Raw genomic sequence first — 24,948 nt, forward strand, 5'->3', positions numbered from 1 at the left:
TAAATCGCACGTGACCGTATAATGAAAACAGGATCCGTGCACTCTCTCTTAAAGGGACAGCAGCCATATGTCTGTCATTAATTTGGTTGTCAAAACAACAAAATATAGCTTTCATTTTAAGGAATCAGGATTAATAGCCTATGTATTTAATTTAGTCAGGACTAAAATACTACCCAGTGTTATTTTACATTTCATTACTTTATTCAGTCTCTGTAGTATTTCTGAATACTAGTGTTAGACCTAAGCAAAAACTTTTCTCTTTATTTCTCTTTATTGGTATCTTTATTCTATTGTATTTATTTGTGCTACTTTTTTCAATTTAATTCAAAGATTGAAATCAAGCTTCCTTGAGTTGTGTAAATTCTTAAGAACAAAATTACCCCATTGTAAAAATGCAATGAGTGAGCATACATTTAGGCGAGATAAATATGATTTAAAAAAAAAAATTCTAAACTCCCCCTCAAATTAAAAATCCCCCCCCCCCCAATAAGAATCACCTAAGGGGGGATTTCCCCCCCCATTTTCCAAAATGAAATTCAAGCCCTGGAACAGTTTTTTGACTAACCTCCGCCCACAGAAATGCTCCCTCAACTCTACCGAAATTCGTTTATGTACTTGCGCACTTCTTATAACTTACTGTGTTTACTCAGTTCTTACGGTGATTTTCTGAAGAAAAACTGACGCTTCATCTTTTGTGTGATGTACAATAAACTTTATTAAACTCATCAGTATATGTTTGATCATCATTCAGACAGCAGACTTGTAGGCTATTAATAAATAATGGATACATACAAGCAGATGACAAATACGTTATAATAACCATAATTAAACTACTAAACTATACCTGTTTCATCTCTATACAGCACTCTGACTCTGTAGGCATTATTGTCCGACTCGAAATGAACACCATTACTGAGAGTTTCTGATATTATCATCATTCCGTGAGGTGAAATTGTCCTGAGAGACTGAGCGTGAGCTCGTGAGGCTCCGCCCCCTGTGTCGTGCAGCAGAAGCTTATTTGCATTTAAAGGGCACACACTAAAACGTGCGTTTTAAAAGCGCGTTTTTCTGAGCCCCAAAAAATGACAATTTAAACATGCTGTAAAAAATGATCTGTTGGGTATTTTGAGCTGAAACTTCACATACACACTCTGGAGACATCAAAGACTTATTTTTACATCTTGTGAAAAGGGGCATAATACGGGACCTTTAATACCAGACCAGTTACAGTGCAAAACAAACATGAATTAACATCTGAAGGTATGTTAAAAGATAGAGTACAACTTACCGAAATCCGTATGTCTTATGTAACTGCTCAATCAGTGTTTCAACCGTGGAAATACGTCAATGAAACAGCTTGTAAACAATATGTCACGTAACATCACATCACACAACATCACAAAACCATATTCAGTGACCATAACTCATTAGTCAGCTAGAAAAATTAATTCTAGAGGAGCATTTTGCTAAATATATGCACCACATTACATATTCATTATAATTTTTTATATTCTTCAATATTTAATGCATGTTTGAATAAATCCGTCAAGTTTTTTTTATGACAGCCCTCATTTATATGTTTTAGATTTTATATAACTAATTGGAGTAGAAATATAACTATAATAATTGTAATTGTAAAGTTAGTATTATAACTTTATTATTATAAAGCATCCTTGAGTGTATTTATTGTATACAAATCAGTTCATTTTAACCTTCAATATTAGTAAAGTAGTACCAACTGACTCCCATGTATACTTTACAGATTAGTTGAGAGATTATTTTCCTTTGAGAAAATCTGTCATGTGCTGTAGCCTACCTGATATCCAAAATAATCGATATCGAATTGAATCGCAAGCTTGAGAATCAAAATTGAATCAAATCGTGAAATTTGTGTCAATACCCAGCCCTACCAAACACTTTTACATTACATCTTGTCAGTTAGCTCGCCTCTCGTGCTAAACTACATCCCATCAGTCCTCACTTTATTCTCTCATCCACAGACACTTTATTTTGGGCATGGGAAATATAAGATAAATATAAGCAGCACAGCACTACAGTTTATGTGCTAGTCGTCTCCTAATCAGGACCCGAAACAGAAAAATATTAAGGTCCAGATTTACTAAACAGGGCAAATTAGCGTGAGAACGCAATTCCAAAACAGCGCCGATGGGAAAGTTCTGTGCGACCTACTGACGACTCGCAAATTAAAGAACACAGACGCAGCCGGATCATTTCCATAACGACCAAACACCAGTAAAATACATTCTGGATTAATTAATTAATTAATTAAAAGTTCTAAAGCATCTAAACAGCATTTATTTGAAACAGAAATCTATCGAATCATTATTAAAGGTGCCCTAGAATTTGAAATTGAATTTATCTTGGCATAGTTAAATAACAAGAGTTCAGTACATGGCAACAGTCGGCATCATTAATATGTACGCCTACAAAAATTTGCATATGCCAGCCCATGTTCAATGCCAGGCGGAACTGCGCCCTCCCAGGAATCTATAACGTTACCTAGGCTACTTTCACTTTTAAAAATGCATCATAACCGCGCGCGCGCGCGATCTGCTTGCAGTCGTCGAGATGGATGCTGAGGAGTTGAAGAAAAGAATAGCTAGTCGAGATTGTAAAGTTGTCGACAATACGTCATCAAAAATCTAGTCCAGTGTGTGGGAGAAATTTGGAGTTATCTGAAGAAAATATTGTGAAAGGCTTATTTGCTGCATGCATTTTTCGTGTTTGATAGCCGCAGATGTGGAACTTCATCCCCGAGGAAGCACGCAGATAACTGTGGTAAGAAAGCAGTTCTATCGAACAGTATTTTTCAAATTTAACACTGTTAAGTATGTGTGGTGTGCAAGGCGTGTTTGAACCCAAAATTGTCAGATGTAGGCTAGATGAAATTGCGTGGCAGATATTGTTGTAGCCGCGTCTGTTCGATTGGTAAAATGTGATAAGGCTACTCAGTTTTGTGGTAACGTTAGCCATGTTCTTCATGTACCGGCCTTTTTACAGCTTCGGCTGAAGTTGCCCTTGTGTTAATTGTCGTGTAATAACTTCTGTATGACCTGGCAATAAAAATTTTTGTAATTGTGTCTATAATGTGATTGGCTAAACTTATTTTATTTCGGGTGCGGGTCGGGTGTCGGTTCTGTTTTAAGCGGGTCGGGTCGGGTACGGATTTTAATTATTGCTGCTGTCGGAAAACGGGTCGGATGCGGTTTGAAGCACTGCGGGTACGTGCTGGTGCGGATTTACAAAATCGGACCCGTGCTGGACTCTGATGTACAGTTGAACGCCTAATCTCTCCATTGTCACGCTGGACATCAGGGACCTGTTTGCTGCTGTCACTCTGAGCTACTGTAATGAGCCCGCAGTGAAACAGCCAATCAGAGCAGAACTCCTCATTACTATTCATGACCCTTCCAAATAAGGTAAAAACAGACCATTTCATTCTAGGGCCAATTTCTAGGGTTGAAAATGGACCTGTAAAACCATATCTGGACATTTTAAATGCCCTTAAATAAGCCACATACTCTCTATGTAGATATCAGAGCCAAAATTAAAATATTATTTCAACACATTCTAGGGCCCCTATAATGTCTTTTACTGTTATTTTTGATCAATTTAATGCATTCTTGCTAATTAAAAGTATTTTCACAAACTAAACCCAAACTGTTGAACAGTAGTGTGTAATTTTTATATTTTTAGCAGCGGTGCTATAGAGCGCTGACAGTAGGGATGGGTTACAATGGTTGACTAGTTGGTTGTTAGACAACTAGTTGACCATCAATTAGAGAGTTGACTCTCTAGATTCTATATAGATAGAAGAAAATAGATTCTTCTTTATATATATTTTTTTTGCAGTGGTGCGTTAACGCATTGTGCTTTTGTTATTTCCATGGTAAAAAATTCTAATGCCGAGTCTGTTTAACTGTTTCTCCTTCTGATCTCCTCCATCGCTTTAAAATATAGCATTCTGTTTAGAATTTGAATGGGCCCGATACGTTTTCTGTTATGCGTCGACTTGTGCATATAATCCACTCTGTGCTATCGTGTCTCTGGACCGGAGCAGACTGTGTGTGCGCTGTGGCGGTTACGCAAAATCAGACTTCATTCGCCCCAATGGAAAGCATAACTACACTGTCTGAATTGTTCCCTATCCTTTAGTGCACTATCACCATTCACCATATAATAGAAGATATGAAATGTGTGAACAAGTGACTGATTTCCGCTGCAGCTTCAGCGTCTATTTATACGCTTCAAATTCTAGAGAGCATGTGATTGGACAGAAAATCTGATGAGAAGCTAAAGTGCAGAATAAAGTCATCAAAATCGTTAATCCATATTAGCAGAAGTGAGAGACAGTGCGTTTTGAATGCTAATATCTTTTAAATGCGAATTTTGATGTTGTTTTGGAGCACACTAGCTTATAGATAACCTTAGGGCTAACATATTCACACTAAAAGCCAAAAAACTTCCATTTTGATTTCATGGGGACTTTAAGGTGTGCATTTAAGGTATACATTTTATCAGTTCATGCATGTCCTGGGAGACAAAACCATGACCATGGCATTGCTAGCACCACGTGACGTTATACTGTTTGAGCTGCATGAATGCTATTTGAGCACTGCCGCTATAGCCATACACATTCAGACAGACATCTTTGGCCATTGCATTCTGCGTCTCAGAGAACCACCATGAGCGTTGTGTTTTTAAGACACAGAGAAGGTAAAAATTGTCCACATTTTTAAAAAGTGTGTCCGGTCTTCTGTTACATTCAGTTGCACTCTGCACCCTATGAAACATTCGACCAGGATCAGGTGAACCCAAAACCAGCCTAATGGGCCTCAGGTTTTCCTTGAGGCACATTAGACTACACTGTTAGACTTTGCCGCAATTTTACAGTTACTTACTGCAAAAAAGCCCAGTAAAATACCACTTATATTATTTACGGTTAACTACTGTAATATGCACTGCATTATGGGTATTTTTTATGAAATTTACAGTAACTTACTGTATATGGAATTTACAGTACTTTACTGTTTACGCAAAAGCAGTAGTGCTACTGTAAATGAAGAAGACAGATTTTTTTTAAGTTTGTATATGCATATTGTATTTATGTTTTAGGCATATTAAAATATCATATGATAATGTTTTATATTTTTTCCACCCATCTTGTTCTGCAGATGAAAATCATGAATCTGCATTCTCATTTTTAAGCTATGCAAACACTGGATGTTTAAAAGTTAAATAAAATAAATAAATAAATAAAAACACGTGGATGGAAGGATTTAAAATTAGTTCTTAGTGAGAGACCAGAGTAATTTTTATATTAGCATTTTCTCCAATAACAAAATATATATATATATATATATATATATATATATAAATTCACAACTGGTTCCCATACAGGCAATATAAATGATATAAATGTATTTTTATTTTATTTTAAATTAATATAAACTTTATATATATAAACTTTGCTTACAAATAAATAATAAAATAAATAATAAAATCTAATAGGCTTTTAATAACAATTGTTTTCAATGGGAGCGCTGCGTTTTTAAAACGCCATGAGCGTAAAGCGTCAAAATGCGGGGCAGCAGCCAATGGAAACTCGGCGGCGAGAATTTTTATATGGGCGTTGCTATGGTTTCATATTCCCCAAGCAGCGAAAACGTCACAGGCGTCGCGTCGGAACAAAAATTGATTGGACGCTGGTGCGTGTGTCTTAAACAAAAACACCCATTGCCATAACAACATCAGCTGTCCTGAGGCTTCCTAAACCGTAAACTAAACACAGTAACGAACAATGACATCGATTTTACCATATCAATCCGAACGCGAGTCCAATAATGAAACTCTGGAAGAACTAGTTATTCAACCCGAACCTCCATCATAAGGACGACTCAAGCAGGACGTTTCTCAGTGATACACTGCATTAATAGACAAAGTTATAGATAATCGTGGCCCACAAACTGATTAGCATAGTATTTAAAGGGTTAGTTTCAAGGGTTTGCGCATATGCTTCAGTTATTGTGTGCGAGAGAGATCTCAGGACTGGTGGGAGCATATTGTGGCGAGCATTAACGAGAAGCAGTGGGTCCGAAATTTTAGGATGAGCAAGCCAACCTTTGATATGTTGTGTCAACGTTTGTTCACATTCCTCTCCTACGACGACACAACGTTTCGACAGGCCATCCGTCCCTTTGCAGACGCGCATCGGGGTTGCTCGTCATTAAACCGCGGAGAAGTAGCCTAATGTCTCAGAAAATCCGATCAGCCTGTTTGTTTACATGACAGTCGCATTGGCACATATCCGATTTATGTCTGATTTATTTTCACATATGAATGAGGCCTGAAACCGATCTCGAAATATCTGAAATGCATGTGTTTTTTTCCTGTTTACACTGGCATAGAACACATCCAATCTGTGTCACATATGAGCAAAAAATCTGAATTGGGTTACATTTCACTTGTAAACGAGGCCTTAGAGCTGTTACACACTACATGAAAGGTCATTTTCAGAAATCCATAATGGGGCACATTAATTTTCCTTGCTTTTATTTTGTGATTATTTTAATTCCTTACTGTGTAAAGCACTTTTAATTGCCAAAGTGTATGACATGTGCTATATGAATAAAACTGCCTTGCCTAATGTTGCATCACAATAAATAATTAAAATGGATGTAATTGATTGTGAGAGTGAATAAAGAATATGCTGATGTACATGGACTCAAGTTGCTTTTTTGGAATTTATTAAATTCAATAGCATTCATGTAAAATATAAATAATAAAATAGTGTAAAATGGGCGTACTACTGTAAAATGAAATTGTGGTAAGGGCATCTTACTGTAAAATTTAATTGCGGTAAGGGCATCATACTGTAAAATGAAATTGCGGTAAGGGCATCTTACTGTAAAATGAAATTGCGGTAAGGGCATCATACCGTATAACACATTTACAGTAAGCTACTGTAAAGGGGAACTTACAGTAACTTACTGGCAATAGTGCTGCCAGTAAGTTACCGCAAAAATACGATAAAATGTCTAACAGTGTACTTATTTGTTCAGTCAACCCAAAACTAAACAACACAACAAAATTTAGTTTTACATCCCCCAATGAATCATCACTATTACACCTAACTGCAGGACCGGACAGTCACAGTAATAAGTGCACAGTAAGGTGCTTTAGACAAAACTGTTAAAAGACTATGACAAGTTTGTGGCCAGCGGTGCTTGTCACATAGTGTCTTTACTGTTCGTTTCAGCCATCACTTCAAAGGCTTGTGAAATTCTGTCATGCTGTCTTTCACTCTCTTTCTATCAGCTGCCACACAATTACTCTGAATCATCAGACAGATTCACTTCCCTCAGACGAGCGGCGCTTTGAAGGCATTACACTGGCTGAAACAAAACAACCCTCGGCACATCAATTACAAGCCAATGACATCCAATCTCCACGTTTTATCAAAAGCGCCTTTGAATCACTGTATACTGTATAAAGTTTCAGGATGTCAGACTTAAAGCCAGACATCTCTTCAAGGCACAGACACTTTCAGTCTTAAATGCCAACAATAAACTATCGGCGTGGCAGGGCACATACAATTTCTAAGCTGATAGGCGACTTGTTTGAGAATTCAGTTGAATACGCCCACACAATGGACCACAGATTTAATTCACAGTTCAGATGCCTTTGAAGTCATTGTGCGAAAAGTGCAAAAGCAAACAAAGACTGCGGGGTTGAGATATAGCAGGAATCTCAGACCACAGACAAGCTGTGGAACAGACATCCTCTCAGGAAGTCTATGTGGAGACTCCGATAGGGCTTCGACAGGTGTATGGCAGGCGAAGGAAGTGCGACTATGGTATAATTATGTTTTTCGTATCCTGTCTTGGGACAATTTCAATCTGTCTTCCATCTCCTCTTTCTGCTGCTTCTTTTGAACTCGATGTCCTTTTCCACTCAATTCTATCTCTTTATCAGTCTTTCTCTGGATCTCCAGCAGGCCGGGACAGGTTTCCAGCATGAGCTGCGTGTGAGGGCAAGACAGGATTGTGTGGCCTGAGGTGAGTGGAGTGTGTCTGAGGAATCTGGATCCTCCAGCAGGGTGAGGCAGAGTGTTGTATCTCAGATGTGAAGGCTACCGTCTACAGATCTAGCCAAGAATAGAGCCTTGGACTGGATACTGTGTTGATTCAGGTTACACTACTCTAACAACAAGGAAAAAAACTGACTGAAGTCTAAGCTAAAACTGTTTTTATGCAGTTAACCGACCCAAACCCAGTCAATCTGAGTTACACAAGAACCCGTACTCACATCCCAATAGTTGCAGTCCTCACTTGTTATGGTTTCTGTCACCACCAAGCTCTACCAGAGAAGCACCAGTGGGTCACACCACAAAGCCACATGCAGGCTCAAACTCACTCTCCCTCTGGGGTGACTCAGCCCGATCTCTGGCTGGGAGCCCTGCTTTCACTGAGTGATCTGTTGTTTGGAAACAACAACCAATACAACAGCGCTGCAGGCTTGGACCGCAGTTGCTCGGCCCTGTAACACCACAAAATTATGCAAACTTCAAATTTGGAAAGTAAATCTCTAGGGACTGTAAATGTAAATGTTGTGACTATAAGGTTACAAACTCCTTCAAAGTGTCTTCTTTAATTCAATTCCGTAGGCCAACCCAATTTAGCAAATATATTAAATTTAGTCAAGCAACCCAAATGTGTCAAGACAATGACTTTGCATATAGCTCATGAATAAACTCTCTTATGAGGTTCTACAGCATAGCTATTCTGTAGAAACTCGTCCGGTTACAGGCAGCAACGGCTATAAGACTGAGGATTACAGAGAGGTGAGATTTTGTAGTCTTTACCTTTACAGTATTTTAGTGTGTGTAAATTGATTTAACTATAGTTTACTCTCAGTAACCTTGTCGAATTAAAATCCAAACTAATTTACAAAATGTTCACTGGTAATACGATCAGAATACAATACAAATAATCATTATCTGTCAATTTGACTGACTAGGTTGTAGCCTAAATTTCCATCATGCAGATGAAAAATAATTAGAGCATCGCTTAACCCTCGTGTTATGTTGGAATTCTGTGTACTCCCCTTATGGTCCGGGTCAAATTGACCAGCATTGGATTCAATACAATTCCTCAAAAATCACACGATGAAAAACAACAAAGATTCAGGTTCAAACTGTAAACTTTTAATATCAACATTTGTCAAATATTCCAAAAAATATATATCTTAAGATATGATTTAATGAAAATGTTTTTTAACCATTTTTTAAAACTACTTAAAATTTGAATATACGTTATATTTATATATATTTGCATATACATTTTTTTTAACTTTTTTTTTTTTTTTTTGCTTAGAACATCATAACTGAACAATTAATCAATTAATCTGAGCTAATTTTTCCTGCTGTCTATGTCGAAGTCTCAATATATTTCAGATATCTTGAATATATAAATGAGAGCTTATTTTACTATCTGTGTCTGTCAAAAATTTTCATTTGTAATTTGCAATTAATTCTGAACACCATGATTTAGCTTTTTCAATTGTGTTTGGTTTGGGTTAGAGCACTTTTAGATACACTTACACTTTAGAACTGGAGTTGATGCCCTGACATACATAAAATAAATGTTTTTATTTTGTGTCTGTACAGTTGCTTTTGAATAGCTGCCTATGATGGTCAAATTGACCTGCGAACATCACAAACGTAATAGTAATTTTGTTTGTATATGTAAAAAAAAAACACCAGCATGTTGAAACTTTGCATGCATGTTCATGATGATAAATGTGAAAAAGTCACAAAATATCAAGAAAAAAAAAAAGGTTTAATATTATTTCAGGTAGCTTGAAAAAATAAATGATAGGTAATTTTTACCATCTGTGGCTGACAAAATATTTTTCTGTATTGAAATAAGTGTGGAAAACCAATTTTTTTAGCTTCATAAGGTAGTAAAAAAATAAAATAACAAAATATAACCAAGAAATGTTATTATTTTGGGTCCGTACAGTTGCCTTAGAGCGTTAAAATATGCGGATCAAATTGACCCGCGAACATCACGAAAGGAACAGTAATTTTGTTTGTATATGTAAAAAAACACCAGCATGTTGAAACTTTGCATGCATGTTCATGATGATAAATGAGAAAAAGTCACAAAATATCAAGAAAAAAAACATAGGCTAACCAGTATTTCCAACAACTAGAAAATCTAAACGGGTCAAATTGACCCGCAACATAACACAAGGGTTAATGTGACATTGGCACATCACAAGAACTTTTCTGTTTTACCTACTCTCTCCATGTGAAAGAGACAACAGACACTGCGGTCCGGCATTTAATAAGCAATTAATTACTTTCTCAGACTCATATTATGCATCTTTCTCTTGGTTAAGTTTTTGGTTCAACTTTTTTGATTGTTTGATTCATCTATTGCCTATTATGCCTATTAGCAAACCTTTACTCTGGGAATTCTTTAAAGTAGGGGAGCGCAATAAATACTTTATTTTTACTTCATCAGGATGGATACAATATGTACAGAGCATGATAACCACTGGCCAATATAATGTTGTTGATATAGACTGATGTTGACATGATATATTATGCTCAGCAATAATCATTTATTTGATCAAAAACACAATAAAACATGTGATTTATTCCTGTGATGGCAAAGCTGAATTTTCAGCATCATTACTCCAGTCTTCAGTGTCACATGACCCTTTAGAAATCATTCTAATAGGCTATGCTGATTTGATGCTCAAGAAACATTTCTTATTATTATCAGTTGAAAACAGTTGTGCCGCATAGCCTAACCTTTTTGTGGAAACTTTTTTTTAGGATTCTTTGATGAATAGAAAGTTCAAAGGAACCACATTTATTTGAAATAGACCAAATTAAATATAATATTATAAATGTCACTATTGATCAATTTAATGCATCCTTTCTGAATTGAAGTATTAATCTTTCTAACGGTCGTGAATTGACATAATTTAATTTAAAAGACAAGCAAATTAGCCTAGATGGACACAACATTATTTAAATGACATAAATGATTATTTTATACAAGATTTACTTTCCCAAGGACAAGGCTGTCAGCAGATTTGGCAAAAAAAACAAGGGAAGACGACACTACTGTAAATTGGCCAAGCATGCATAGTAACACCTCAAATCTACCATCTGATCGATTGGTCTGACCTGTAGCCTAGGCTATATATTAGTCTATCAAAAAATTCAAGTGAACTTCTAGCTGACCTTCTGATCAATCTGTATAAACACAATACTTGAAAACAAATATACCTGTTTAAAAGAACTTACCATATGGATATTACATAAATAAATAACCTTTATGTACTATCCAAACCAAGTTCATCAATAAGAAAATGTCTTACAGCAACAACAAAAAAGCATAATTTACAAAAACTCTTTGGTGACCTCTCTAAATAGGTCCTTAATTCGCACAATGTTTGTATACATCAACAAAACACAAGATAACAGAAGCAGTGCAAATGCCATGATTCTCTGTCCTGAAGTGCAGAGACTGAAGATCTGCTGAGTGGAGGGGCTTGTAGGCAACCCTCAAGTTCTGTGAGCAGTTGGCCAGCATCGGACTGTGACATAACAAGATTAACCAGTCGTTGCAAAACTAAGAAAAAACAACTTCAGACCACAACGTCCATCCTAAATCCATCGATGCACACACACTTATGAAGAATAAAAGAGCTGAACGTCCTGCGCCAAATATATCCGCCATCCAAAATATAAGCACGGGATAACATACACGCCGTTTAGCCAGACACAGCAGTTACAGTCAGCCAGCGCTCCCCAGATTAAGGTCGGGTTATATAACCTCATCAGAGAGTAAATGACAACCCCAGGCAAGGCAAATGTGGGTTTATGAAAACCAAGAAGAGTATGAAGTCATAATAAATCAACAGGAGTGTCGGAATTTGATAATATAAACAGATACGAGCTGCTGCACTCACTCATAGTTAGAGATGCTGTTTACGATCTATGTAGGAAAACACACAGTCGATTCCAAAACTGCTTTCTTTAAACTTTACTGTGCTGTTTGAATGTGTTATAGCTTCAGTTTGAGACTATCTGGGCTGGCTCGGCAAAAATCACGACAGTAAAACAGCCCCACTTCACCACAACCCGATGTTTCCCCTCAGTAAAGTCGAGGATGTTTTTAACAGCACTCACCGAGGTATGGTGATACACTTGGTGTTGACATTCTGAGTTGTGATGGCTTTCTCCAGCTCGTCCAGCTGTCCCGTCTTCTTCAGCTTCTTCACCAGACTCTTGACGGCCTTTTCACACCATTTCTCCTCCTGTCCGTTCTGCTCTCCCTTCTTCCAGCCCAGCAACCTCTTCACAATCGGCGGAGTAAACGGTAAAATTGACATGTTGAATTGAATTCAACGTTCCTCTATTGCGCAGTCTCTCACGCAACTCGGGAGAGAAATTCGGGATACTTTTTAATCTTCAGTGTAATCCGAAGGCGGTAAATCAAAATAAACTGCTTATAGCTTGATAATAATATGGAGAAAAGTGAGAGGGACTTGAGGCGTGACTGAGACACGGTCTCAAGTTCAGCGCTCAGCTCAGCTCCGTCTATCCGTCTCTCTCGAGATCATCAGGCATAGCGCGCTGAGTCCACACACACACCAATAACTGCGAGGCCATTCATATCACTCCGCGCAGGAAAATAGTCCCCTCCATCCCGTCTGGACAGGTTGGAACTTGGAAGAGAAATAAAACAGATATATTTAATGAAATAATTAATTACCTCGTCTGTTTGTAATATAGCCTACGTTTTTTGTGCACCGTTCAAAAAAATGAGGTTTACTCAAGTTTAAAGTCATCCGCTGTGCTGTGTAGTGCGGCTCTCTGTAATGTATTCATTGCGTCTGCATTTAAAGGTGCACTCAGTGATTTTTTCCTCATTAAAAAGTTTTACCCCTAAAGCAGTTAGTACGTTTGGAAATATGTTTAAAATGATGTAGAATCACATGAGAGGAGGAGTTCAGTCATATCATCTTAATCAAGCGTATCTTAATAAAGTTTCTTTATTTTTTTCTGGTATAGTCCATGAGGGCGGCATGTTGACATCACATGGCCACAATACTCCCTTACAAACATAAAGACAATATGCCATAGACTTAGGCGCAATGTCATACATTTGGAACAGTCCTACTGAGCAGTTTTATTGCTCCCTTCCTCTTGTGCTATTGTAAACGCTCATAAAACCCGCCCAATAACCACTATTAGACAGTGACACACAGGAAACAATTTATACAAGACCTTACTTATCATTCACAGTAAAAGCACAGTTTATTTCTCAAGAGAGAAAAGAGTGACATTCCCTTTTCCTTTACCTCTCCCACCCCCACTCTTTCTCTCACCATAGGACTGTCTGTGAGTGGGTTGTCCCACCAAACTGAGTAGGCCTATACAGGGTTTAATTCATCTGATACTGGGCATTGGCTGCTTTTTTTAGTGAGGGAGTGAATATTGCTGAGTATGAGGATGTCTTGCCTCAGCATGACAACAAAATGCAATCATACACACCCCTAAAGTAGTAAACCCGTATACACACTAACATTGTACAAGACTCATTAGCAGCACATAAACAAGTCTTAACAAACTGCTTATTTTGGGGGGATAGAAGATTGAGGAGATTGTACTGCACTTTATCGTGTAAACGGTTAGCTAATATATAGAGGAGATAAAAATTTACATGATCCACTTTTTAGTTCTTCTGTGGACTTGTGATGATATTTTATCATGATTATTTATGTTGTCTTGATTTTTGTTTTTACACTAACTTTTTAACCTGAATGGTTTTTGTTTTTGTTTGTGTTTGTTTTTATGTCATCATCACTGGCCATCGTCTTGAAACACACACACATACACACACATGAACATATGCCAGTGGGAGTTTAGGTCAGAAGTGTCGAAAAGAAGCGTGTGCAACCAAGGGCCAGCTGTTACATTCAAAATGCAAACACAAGGGACTGCACTAGTCAGATTTGATTTATCCTTATCAGACTGAGCATTAGTTTTTTGTCCCTCTACACAAGACATTACACACGAAAGAAGCAATAAGTAAGACGTGTGCAGTTTTATGCCAATTTTCTCGATTTTCTCAGATGTAATGATAAAACATCAAGGCAATTTTCATGAATGTTTTAAAACAGCTTCAAACCGAAGAGTTTTACATTGGAGGTCATTAAACCCTGGCCACACACATTTAGTTAAATTTGTGTATGGCAACCCTTGGTACACGTTTAAAACAGTTCACTACAGCTGTGCTAAAAATACCCAGCCTGAACCTCAGCTCAGCGTGGCACTGCTTCTTCCTTTTATCTATTTTAAAGAACATCTGATGTATATTTTTTCATAGCATTTGCTTTCTTCTTGTCCTCCCACACGGTTATGGTCAATATATACTCAAAAATGTATAACAAGATTCTGTGCACAGCATGACACACCTCAGGAATACAGAAGATAAAAAACTGCAGTGTAGTTTCTGCATCTTGCATATAAATTCACTATGATGAACATGAATATTGGTTGAAATGTCATTTTCAGGTTTTCAAAAATTTATATTTAGGAAACTTTAACATGTTTGTGTATGAGTTTACGTAGTAGGGCCTACTTTAGGGATGCATTGTCAAAAGCTGCCTAAATATGAAAAAATGTACATCTAAACACTGCCATTCAACATTTTTATTCAGCAAAGGACTCATTAAATTGATTAAAAGTGACAATAAAGTCAAAAATAAATGTTGTTGTTCTGAACTTTTGTATTCATCAAATAATCCTGAAGAATCCACAATTTCCACAAAAATATTAAGCAGCACTTTTTTCAACATTGATAATAATAATAATAAATGTTTTTGAGCACCAAATTAGCATATTAGAATAATTTCAGAAGGATCATGAAAATAATTACAGCAAAAATTACATTTAAACTTTAATAATATTTCACAACATTACTGTCTTTACTTTTATCAAATAACTGCAACGTTTGGTGAGCAGAGACTACTTTCAAAAATATACAAAATTCTTACTGACCCTAAACTTTTGCATGGTTACAAAGGTCTGTATGGTATATTCTCAGTTAGATAGCTAAACGTGTGTGTGTGTTTGTCATATGTGTGAAAGCGTGTGGCAGGATGGAGGCTGCGAGTGTTAAAATGTGCAGCTTGACTGCAGTGGCCATGCACAAGCTCAGCACCTGTTTATTCCCTCAGGGGATTCAGCTCCCGGACAGCTGGTTTAGGAGTATAGGAAGGGATGAAGTCCAGGGCCTAGGGGGCTTGTAGTTTAGGATGTGTGGGGGCAGGGGGCAGATGGGATCTAGAAGAGCGAAGTGGGGGGATTTGGGGATATATGTGTCTGTGTGTGTGCGTGCATGTGTTTGTCTGAAGAATTGCCTCACACAAAAGGCAAGGCAGCGTGAATGAGTAATGGCCTTATACAATCTGATGGCTGATGAGGGTATTGTGCATACTTTGACTCAAGAGACCCTGGGGAGCAACAAGGTGGTAAAGAGGGTCTGAGGAGGGCTGAACTATGTCCCAGTGGAGGACATGTGTTAGAGTGATAAGATGAAGCTTATGTCTAATCAACAGTGTTTAACACAATACTGGAACCAATGATAAAGGACAGGTGGGAGAATGATTTCAGCTTCATCTGCACACTCAGAGCAGAACTGAAAACAGCAGTAGAGCATCTCAGTAGGACGACAGCATCATTCTCAGACTATCTGATGAAGTTTAGTGCAGTATTATATTACTGTATACATGTGCGTTTTGCTGTGTTGTATTTACTCAGTGTTCTCACGAGATAATTTTATGAGTAAGTCTACTGCTGAAGGAGACATCTGGAAAGAAATCATTTTGGAAAACAGTTCTGACGTGATGACTTTGCGCCAGTATGTTCAAGTTGTGAGTGGCAGGTGCGGAGAGATAAACAAACATTTCTGCCAAGAGCTCTGAGTAGCAGTGTTTGTGTGTGGCAGTATCTGTGTGTTTACATGCATCCATCCGTGTTTAGATTTTTGCGCTCTTATTCCAACGCATGTGTCTGGATATATGCATGTTTGTTTGAAGGGTAAGCATGCACACATTCATGTTTATGATAGCATCCCTGCTGAAAAAAATCCAGCATAAACCATCATGAATTCCATGTTGGTCCAGGCTGGTTCAATTTAATGTGTCATGGCTAAATCAAGTATTACTGTAATTTCCTTCACACACACACAAAAAAAAACGTACGCAAAACCTTTAAATAACAGTGTATTCATTTTTGTTTTGTTTTAATTATAAAAAGGCAAAAAGGTTTATGTTTAGTTTAGCCATTTGCATTGCTTTTAGTTAAGTAAATGTGCGTGTGTGTGCGTGTTTATGAGTGTACCTGATTAAGGCAAGTTTTATAGCAGACTTAAATATGTTATGTTGAGAGCAGTCACACCACGACAGCATAAAGATTGCAGGCAGCAGAGCACAATAAAAAAAGTTTTTGCCCTTTAAAATCCATCAATCTGTCCACATTCAAAACAGAACAACAGGCATGTGCAAACACACACATACACCTCCTCAGGCAGAAGTCACTTTTCAGTTACTGCCATAAACGCCCCATTCTCCGTAGACACATATTTTGATACATAGTCCCTGTGCACTGCACAAGAATGAAGGTCACTTTTTTATTAAAAATGTATTTAGTGCTAAAGGTGGGGAAGGTCAAACTCAGACTCATCATGCTGCTTTCAACTGTAAGAATTTAAAGTGATGTATTCATTATTGCTCCAAAGCACAAATACAGCTAAATACCCATAAATACCCAAACTATATATAATTATGTTACCTGATTGTCTGCAACAGCCTATCAACACCTCTTGCATATTAAAATAAAGCTTTTCCATCGTATTGCATGTAAACAATGAGGAAATGCTGTTCTGAATTCATCACTGGAATAAAAAGATAAACAAGAAAACCCTAAACATATGATCAGCTGAATTATTTTGCATGCTGTAGTCACTCATGTCGCTGATAAGCTCAGAGGGCTGTGATAAATCTGTTCACCACCACTCAGTCAACACCAGCCCACACTCCGGCGTTACATAATCTTATGCTCTGGATTTTTTATTATTGAAGGAGTGTGCTGTGTTGCAAAACCAACAGTGACTCACCGTGTGTATGTTTCTGTTTTTTTATGAGTAACAGGGACTAAAAGAGTGCAGACCCAGCATGGAGGGCATATATTTTGTGGATGATATGGGCCCAAAGTACTACACACCCATGTGAGGATTACCATGATTCACGTGCTGATGCGTGTACAAGGCTGGAGATCTGACTCTATTGTGCTGAGTGTGATGCATACTGGTCTTAGCACCCATGAGTCAGAGCGAATAGCCAACTGTGTGTTGGAAACACTGAGGGTAGAATGATATGGATCAGCAAGCGATGACTAAAATATCCAGTGTCATCTTGGCCTTTCATTTGGGTTAGTTGAAGATCATCTAATTTGTTTATCTTGGGGGACGCTACACTACAATTAAAAGTCTTTATTTTTAGCTTGTCACACAATTGTTTTTTTCAACAACTCAGCTGGTCCTACAAAATGTATACTTAATTGGACAGATGGTATAGAGCCAGCTGTTCTTTTAGGATTCACACAAGCATGTCAGCGCCACCTGGTGGTGAAGATGTTCTATTGAAGTTGATACTCAAAATGTATTTTTGATTCAAACTGGAAAATCCAGCTTAAAGTTGTTAACTTGTGAAACATGGTACCTGCTTTCTTGCTGGTTGACAACAAACTGATATATATATATATATATATATATATATATATATATATATATATATATATATATATATATATATATATATATATATATATATCAGTAGCATGCAGAGGTGTTCTGAAATGAGGATGAAATAAATCAAATGTATCTTCATGTCCAAGTTACACTTAACATTGTCACATTTCCCTGGCTAAATAAGCATTACTTTACCTTACATCAAATAAAAGAAATTATATTTTGTATTTTCAGTCCGTTTTTCCTCTTTGTCGCCATCTCTGTTCGAAATCTGCAATTGCAGTTATTCGCGGAATTATCAACTTTACGTGGGTTGTGCCCCTATGGTTGTGCCTCGGCATGGCACAGCGCGGATGAATCCAATGTTTTGAGGAGAATGTGCGGCTGTCAGTCACCATGCAGGTCTTTTGCGTTTTACAACGGGTGAATCTCCAGTTGTCACTGGTGATTGTCGTTTGAACCTTTCTGGATCCACCATCAAATTGAAATGTTTAATTATATCAAGTGCTGTGAGAAAAGGCTACAAATCTCCACCACCAACATGTCATCCTCACACGCAATATAGCCTACTAGCCGGGACATCTTCTTTATGTGTACACTGTGACGTAATGACGCAAAGAAATGCTCAAATTTCCCGCGGAAATCCTTCAGTACCACTGGAATTAAAAACATTATTACAAGCTTACCGTTTAGAATCGAGCTAAGGCAAGCAGATAGTTTTGAACACTGGCTGGTTATGTACTTGTTAAAACTTAGTAGCCTACAAACTTGTTAAAATGTACTTGTATAATTTTTAACCCAAAAAATTAAGTAAAGGCAGTAACAATTTAAACATTATATTTGATTTGTGAACTGATGTTCAGCTGTTTTTTTTTTTTAATAGTCAACATATTTTCGGACCATCATACTGCGTTCACGCCATGTTGTAATTACTGTAGGCTCGAGATATCAACACGTGACGTTCTATTCTGAACATAGACTGTGATTCTGAGCTGTTCACATCCTCAGACTTGGAATTATACATTTCTAGCACCACTATCAAGCCTAAATCAATCTGCGGCGGTCACGTGGAAAAAGTATGAGCTCTCAGAAGAGTCCCATTTTACAAGCTGTAATTATGAGCTCTATGAGGACGTGACAGTTTTTTACAAGTTGAAACCTCGAAATTATGGTAATTTCAACATGGCGAATGCATCTTCAGTCATCATGCTCGGTAAACACTGGTCACAGACACGGAGATGCATCTTTAAATGGGTCCTTGATTATGATTTCACTTTTTAAACTTTAGTTAGTGTGTAATGTTGCTGTTCAGCATTAACAACATCTGCAAAGTTACGACGTTCAAAGTTCAATGCAAAGGGAGATATTTTCTTTTACAGAAATCACTTTTTAATGACTACAACAAATGGCTGGGAGGGACTACAACGAGCCTCTTACCAGGTTGGTGACATCACAAACACTAAAATGTACATAAATCCTGCCCCCGAGAACACACAACAAAGGGGGTGAGGCCATGTTGGGCTGCATTATAGAGAAGAGGAAAAGTTGTTGTCGCCGTTTTTTACACCCCAAATAAAGTTTGTCCTAAGGCTGACAAACTTAGAGAGGCTAAAATAAATTTTGAACACTGTTCCTTACCATTATAACGTTTGTCTGTCCGCTGCACATTTTACGGAGAACAGCTTCCAGAAGAGAGTAGCCTACAATGCAGGCTATACACACAAAAGCAGACTTAGCCATTCCCATTTTGTCGGGACAATCTGTTGTTTATGGTTCACTTCTTGTAAGTATGTCTTATTTTTTGTAGTTGTGTTTTCTACTAACAGTTCTAATTATAAGCTTTATGTATGATGATGCAAATGAAGCTAGCCTGCTAACTAACATTACGGTATTGATGTAGTGTCTACTTTAGCTTTTGTAAGCTCTTGCTTTTTGTAAGACTGTTCACCGCCTCTTAGGAAAATTACCCATGATTTTGTATTACCATAATTTTCGACAAATATGATTAATATGGTGGATAACATTGTATCTATATATAAAAAAAGAAAAAAACACAGCACTCTGAAACGTCCTGTAAAATCAGTGCTTGCAAAGTCCATGCTTGAAATCCATTCAGCACAATCCTCTTGTTCGTTAACGTTGCAAGGATCTGAATCGGGCTCGAAACGGTTTGAAATTGACACCATTGTTAATATTTACATCTGAGTAGAGCTCACGGTTATGAAGGGGCGTGACATTTCCCGGACACGCGCAAACCGCTGCCAATCACAACACACTGGGCCAGCTAACCAATCACAGCACATTTCGTATTTCAGAAGGAGGGGCTTCATCGAAAACGACACGTTCAACCAGATTGGGGAGAGAAGAGCTGAAATAATGTAAAATATGTGAAAAATAATGTGTTTTTTGAACAATCAAGCATGAAAACATATTCTAGTACACCCCAAAAACAAAATCAAGACTTCGTAAAAGGGCATTATAGGACAATAAAGCGGTGATATCTAAGTGGGTAAGCTGTTTACTTACTTTTGAATTAGTCTTCCCATTAACATTTTGTTCATTCAGACTGATTCGCGAACGCATGAAAACAAGAGGTGTGGGATTTATCACGTGGACCAATCATAGCCAATTATAACCAATCATATCCCCTCATAGGCCGATGGAGGCATTGCCTCCTCTCACATAACTTTTCCCCATTCCAAATTACCCACCACTAAACCAACCACACGCTAGGGGGGGTCTGTTAAAACTCAATGTGCTCAGGGGAGGCAAGAGAGATGTGGCGTCCCGCTGTATCTTCACCTGCGGGTGTCGCTGTTGGATAGAGTTACTTTAGAAAAACGAGTGATTTATACATTTTGTAATGTGTAATAAAAAACAGATGTTGCGTTAGGGGCCGTTCACACAGAACGCGTTTTTCCATTCCACTGCGTTACTTTTCCATTATTTTTCAATGTAAACACACGTTAGACGGAGGTCTTTAACCGTTGTGTTCACGTCTTGCGCCTTTTGCAGCATCTCATGCATGACACAGAACTCTAAAAATATAGTTAAAATAAGTCCAGTTTTTAAAAAACACATCTCTAAAACTTGTGCTTTTTTTTCGTTCTATTGACCTGCATCTCACATTTTTTTAACAGCAAAAACACATTCTGTGTGAACCGGCCCTTAAAGGTGCTCTAAGTGATGTTGGGTGACGTGACTTCTTGTTGACGTTCGAAGTATTGTCAAACAAAACGGAGGCTAGCTTGACCCCCCCCCCCCCTTCCGTGCTTTTCCGATGTAAATTCGGGACTTTGCACGTTCCTTCTCCTTTTTCCCTCTTCTTTGCTATTTGTTCATCAGAACGTCGTCTCTTTGGTCGCGTGTCGGCCATATCAATATATATAACATATATAATTCTAACGTTAGTCATTGTCGTTGTCTAGGACATCTCTCCTCTAGCTAACTTCCCTCTTCATGCTTCTCTCTCCTCCACTCCCCACACCCCCCTTCATGTGCACGCGCACTAACTCCCCAACCCCCACCCCCAAATCAGTCTTGTCGGTTATTGGCTGGAACACTGTTTGTTATGTTCCGTGGTCCAGGTTGGGCCAGTTTGTTTTTGTTGCCATTTGTGGAGCCTGGGCTATCTACAGAGACCGTGTTTTTTTACAGTGTGTTCAGGGGACAGGCAGCTAGCGGATAGTGAGGAGATGTTTGCTGTATGTGACAAAAATTGTTTCGGCCTAAAAAACACATGACATCGCTTAGAGCACCTTTAAATGTGTTAAATATTTTTAACACATTAAACTGAAAAAAATGTACATGTTAATTTTGACAGCCCCAATATATATATACAGTATATATATATATATATATATATATATATATATATATATATATATATATATATATATATATATATATATATATATATATTGAGACATTCCCTTTGCTGTCTACTTTTGTCATCTAATAGTTCAGAGTGATGAACCAGCATATTAAACTGTCAGCAGTGTTGTGGGCTGGGCTGTCGGAGTGAGTTTAGTGTGAGTGGATGCAGGGCTTGGCTCAGGTCTGCTGTTGTTGGGTGAGTCTGAGAAGCAGGGGCTCCGAAGGGGCTTGAAGCAGCTTTACAAGCGCCCTTTAATCCATACTTAAATACTGTTGTGTGCACTGCAAATATTCTTAAGAGGAAATAACAGACTTTAAAAATATAACTTGAGCAAACATGGGGTCTGAACAGTCTAGTCTCTTTAGCTGTTGCCTCACACATGGAGAGGGATAAACACAACCCATTATACAACCCAGAGCTTGATCATGGGATACTCTTTAATTAAACACCAGCCTTTATTTAGAGTAGCAAAAGCCAGCATGCAATTAGCTCCTAAAACTTTCCACTTATTAGAATAATAATGTAGCCTACATTCGCTGTAATTTAAGAAATGCACTCCATAACTCATAACAATTTGTGAGTTTCATACAGTGGACAAAATTATTGAATTTTCATTTCATTTCATTTGTTATATTTTGTTGTCTGTAGCCTATTATTGTGAAGAACAGACATCAAACTGTGACGAAACAAACACAAAACTGACCACCTTAAGCTGGTTTAATCAGCTGGTTGCAGTTTTGTTGGTGGTCCAAGATGGTCTACTAGGTTGGATCAGCTAATGACCAGTTCAGACCAGCTAGAAACCAGCACCTTGTCTAAACCACAGATACAATTTTTAAGCTGGATTTTTCCAACAAGCAAGGCAGACAAGAAAATTGCTGACAGACCATTTGATTAGACTATTATGAAAAGTTTAACATATCTCTCACATGTCTTATAGGCAAAAGACTCCAGGCATGTGGGTTGAAAAAATTCATCATGGTTAGGCAGCATTTAGAAAACCATAGAAACGTTTCCAGTGTCTGCTAGTATAATTTAGGAGATTAAACAATACAGAACAGTTATAAATCACTAACGGATCACACAGCTATTTGGGCTGAGCTCCAACTCCTCATGAATGGAAGCAGAAACGGCAAAGGAAAACATCTGAGGTTGCTTGGCTCCAGTGAGCATTCACATCTAATGTGTCTTCCAGGAAAATATTGACTAGCTGCATGGCCAGTAGCCAAAACATGATGCCAGAGGATTGTCCTGCTCCTTCCTTCCAAAAGGTTGTTACTGACATGTAGTTAGTTCAGACGCCGCTAGGTGGCAGCAAGTGCAGACAATTGATGACAGAATGAATTTTTACACCCACCCCCATCCCCCCATCCCCCCATCCCCCCATCCCCTTTCCACAAAGGGTGGGCTATATACCTGAAAAAAGAAAATAATCATTTAGGCTGAATCTATATGTTTTGATATGTAATGCAGTATGAAAAATATAATTAAAGACCTTATATTATTGTAATATTGAGATGTAAAAACCTCAATCATCTGTAGACACTTATTTAGGTAGTTAGGATACTATATCCTTGAGAGACTTTATGACAGGCCTGAAATACTGCTTCAATAACACCACAGGATGAGACAGAGGAAGAGGGGGCCATTTTAAGAAGGAATGTCCCCCGCTCTGGTTTCACTGAGCGAGAGAGTGAGAGATGATTACGTAGCAATAAAAAAAAAAATTTAAAAAAAATTTTTATCAGGATTTGACTAAATAACACAGACAAACATATGCATTGTCTGTTGCAGTGAATCTCATGAATCTCATCCATAAGTCATAAAACCGGAGGACATTAATTCACAAGGAACAAAATAATTTTGACATTTTGTTTTATTAATGTTTATTAATTGTTTGTAGGCTATTTATTATTTATATAGAGTTTAAGGTGTGGTGGTAGCATGTGCCGGTCTGATACTCAATCATATCATCACAAATATGAATTATGTGCATGGATAGATGCTTGTGTGTCTGCTTAAAAACATTTCTGTCATTATATTCTTGAATATCATCTTCGTATATATGCTGTATTTATAGGCCTATCCAATATATGTTCTAGATTACTTATAAGTTTGAGGAGAAACCCATATATAGATTAAGATAATGACACATGTGGTTTCTCATGTATGTGTGTGTGTATATGTGTGTCTACTCTATATGTGTGAGAATGTTTGCTAGCAACAAGCATGTTTAGCTGAGGCTAGGGAAAGTAAAACTGATGAGAAAATGTCTGACTGTGTGTACGGATGCCCAGTCTAGTGTGGAGCCAGTCCGTCTGCCGGCCGACTGCCCTCCTGGAGACTCGAGAACATCCGATCCTCCTGTGGAGAGAGAGAGAGAGAGAGAGAGAGAGAGAGAGAGAGAGAGAGAGAGAGAGAGAGAGAGAGAGAGAGAGAGAGAGAGAGAGAGAGAGAGAGAGAGAGCAAAGGTGAGAAAATAGAGAGAGAAAAAGAGTGAGGGGAGTGGGAGAGAAGGCTGGCTAGGGTGGAGAACATCCTAACACTTTTTTGCAATATCAAATTTGTCACATTACTGTATGTAAAAAATTACATTAATATTCGGCCCCCTTCAGACATTCTGTTGACTAAAAGTAACATTGCACCTACTTGTCAACTTAGTGGACTGTTAGGGGTAGGGTTAGGGGTAGTAGAATAAGGGGTAGGGTTAGTAAATAGTGTTGGGTATAACTAAATATGAGTTACGAGATCAGATTACTTTTTTCAAGTAACAAGTAAAGTAATGCATTACTTTTAAATTTACAGCAAAAACATCTGAGTTACTTTTTCAAATAAGTAGGCATAACACAAGTTCCCATTTACTGACTGACAGCTCTCCTGTCCCCATGTTGAGAGAAATCCAGAGTAAAGGTGCAGAGGCGTTGTGTGCGCTGTGTAAATATGATGATTATTGTAGTTCTAGACTAAACCTGAGCAGGCATTTATTCATCTCACTTACACAAAAACAGATCCAGTATTCCTTAAAATCAATAAAAACAGTAAAAAGCAAACTCAGAAAATTCTGCAAACCTGCAATAATTAAATATGTAAAATAACACAAATATAAGGGCCTGTCTTTTACCTGGAAAATATTGTATTTCCAATAAGACAAAGGAAATACATTTCAAAATTATTACATAAAATACCTGTCAATTAAAAAAAAATTAAATA

At 37.7% G+C, this 24,948-nt stretch overlaps 1 protein-coding gene across 2 annotated transcripts in view; it reads right to left on the reverse strand.

The window, feature by feature from the left end:
* Positions 1–12,693, reverse strand: part of smad3a (SMAD family member 3a) — a 39,409-nt gene extending 26,716 nt beyond the window's left edge. For both annotated transcript variants that reach the window (XR_013820721.1, XM_079867880.1), the window contains exon 1: positions 12,233–12,693. Coding sequence is in view for 1 of the 2 variants with exons in the window: in XM_079867880.1 (XP_079724006.1) it covers positions 12,233–12,435 (203 nt within the window). In the remaining variant the exon portion in view is untranslated. The remainder of the gene's footprint in view (positions 1–12,232) is intronic.
* Positions 12,694–24,948: the final 12,255 nt, after the last annotated feature.

Source organism: Squalius cephalus (genome assembly GCF_949319135.1).
Source record: "Squalius cephalus genome assembly, chromosome: 3".
NCBI lineage: Eukaryota > Metazoa > Chordata > Actinopteri > Cypriniformes > Leuciscidae > Squalius > Squalius cephalus.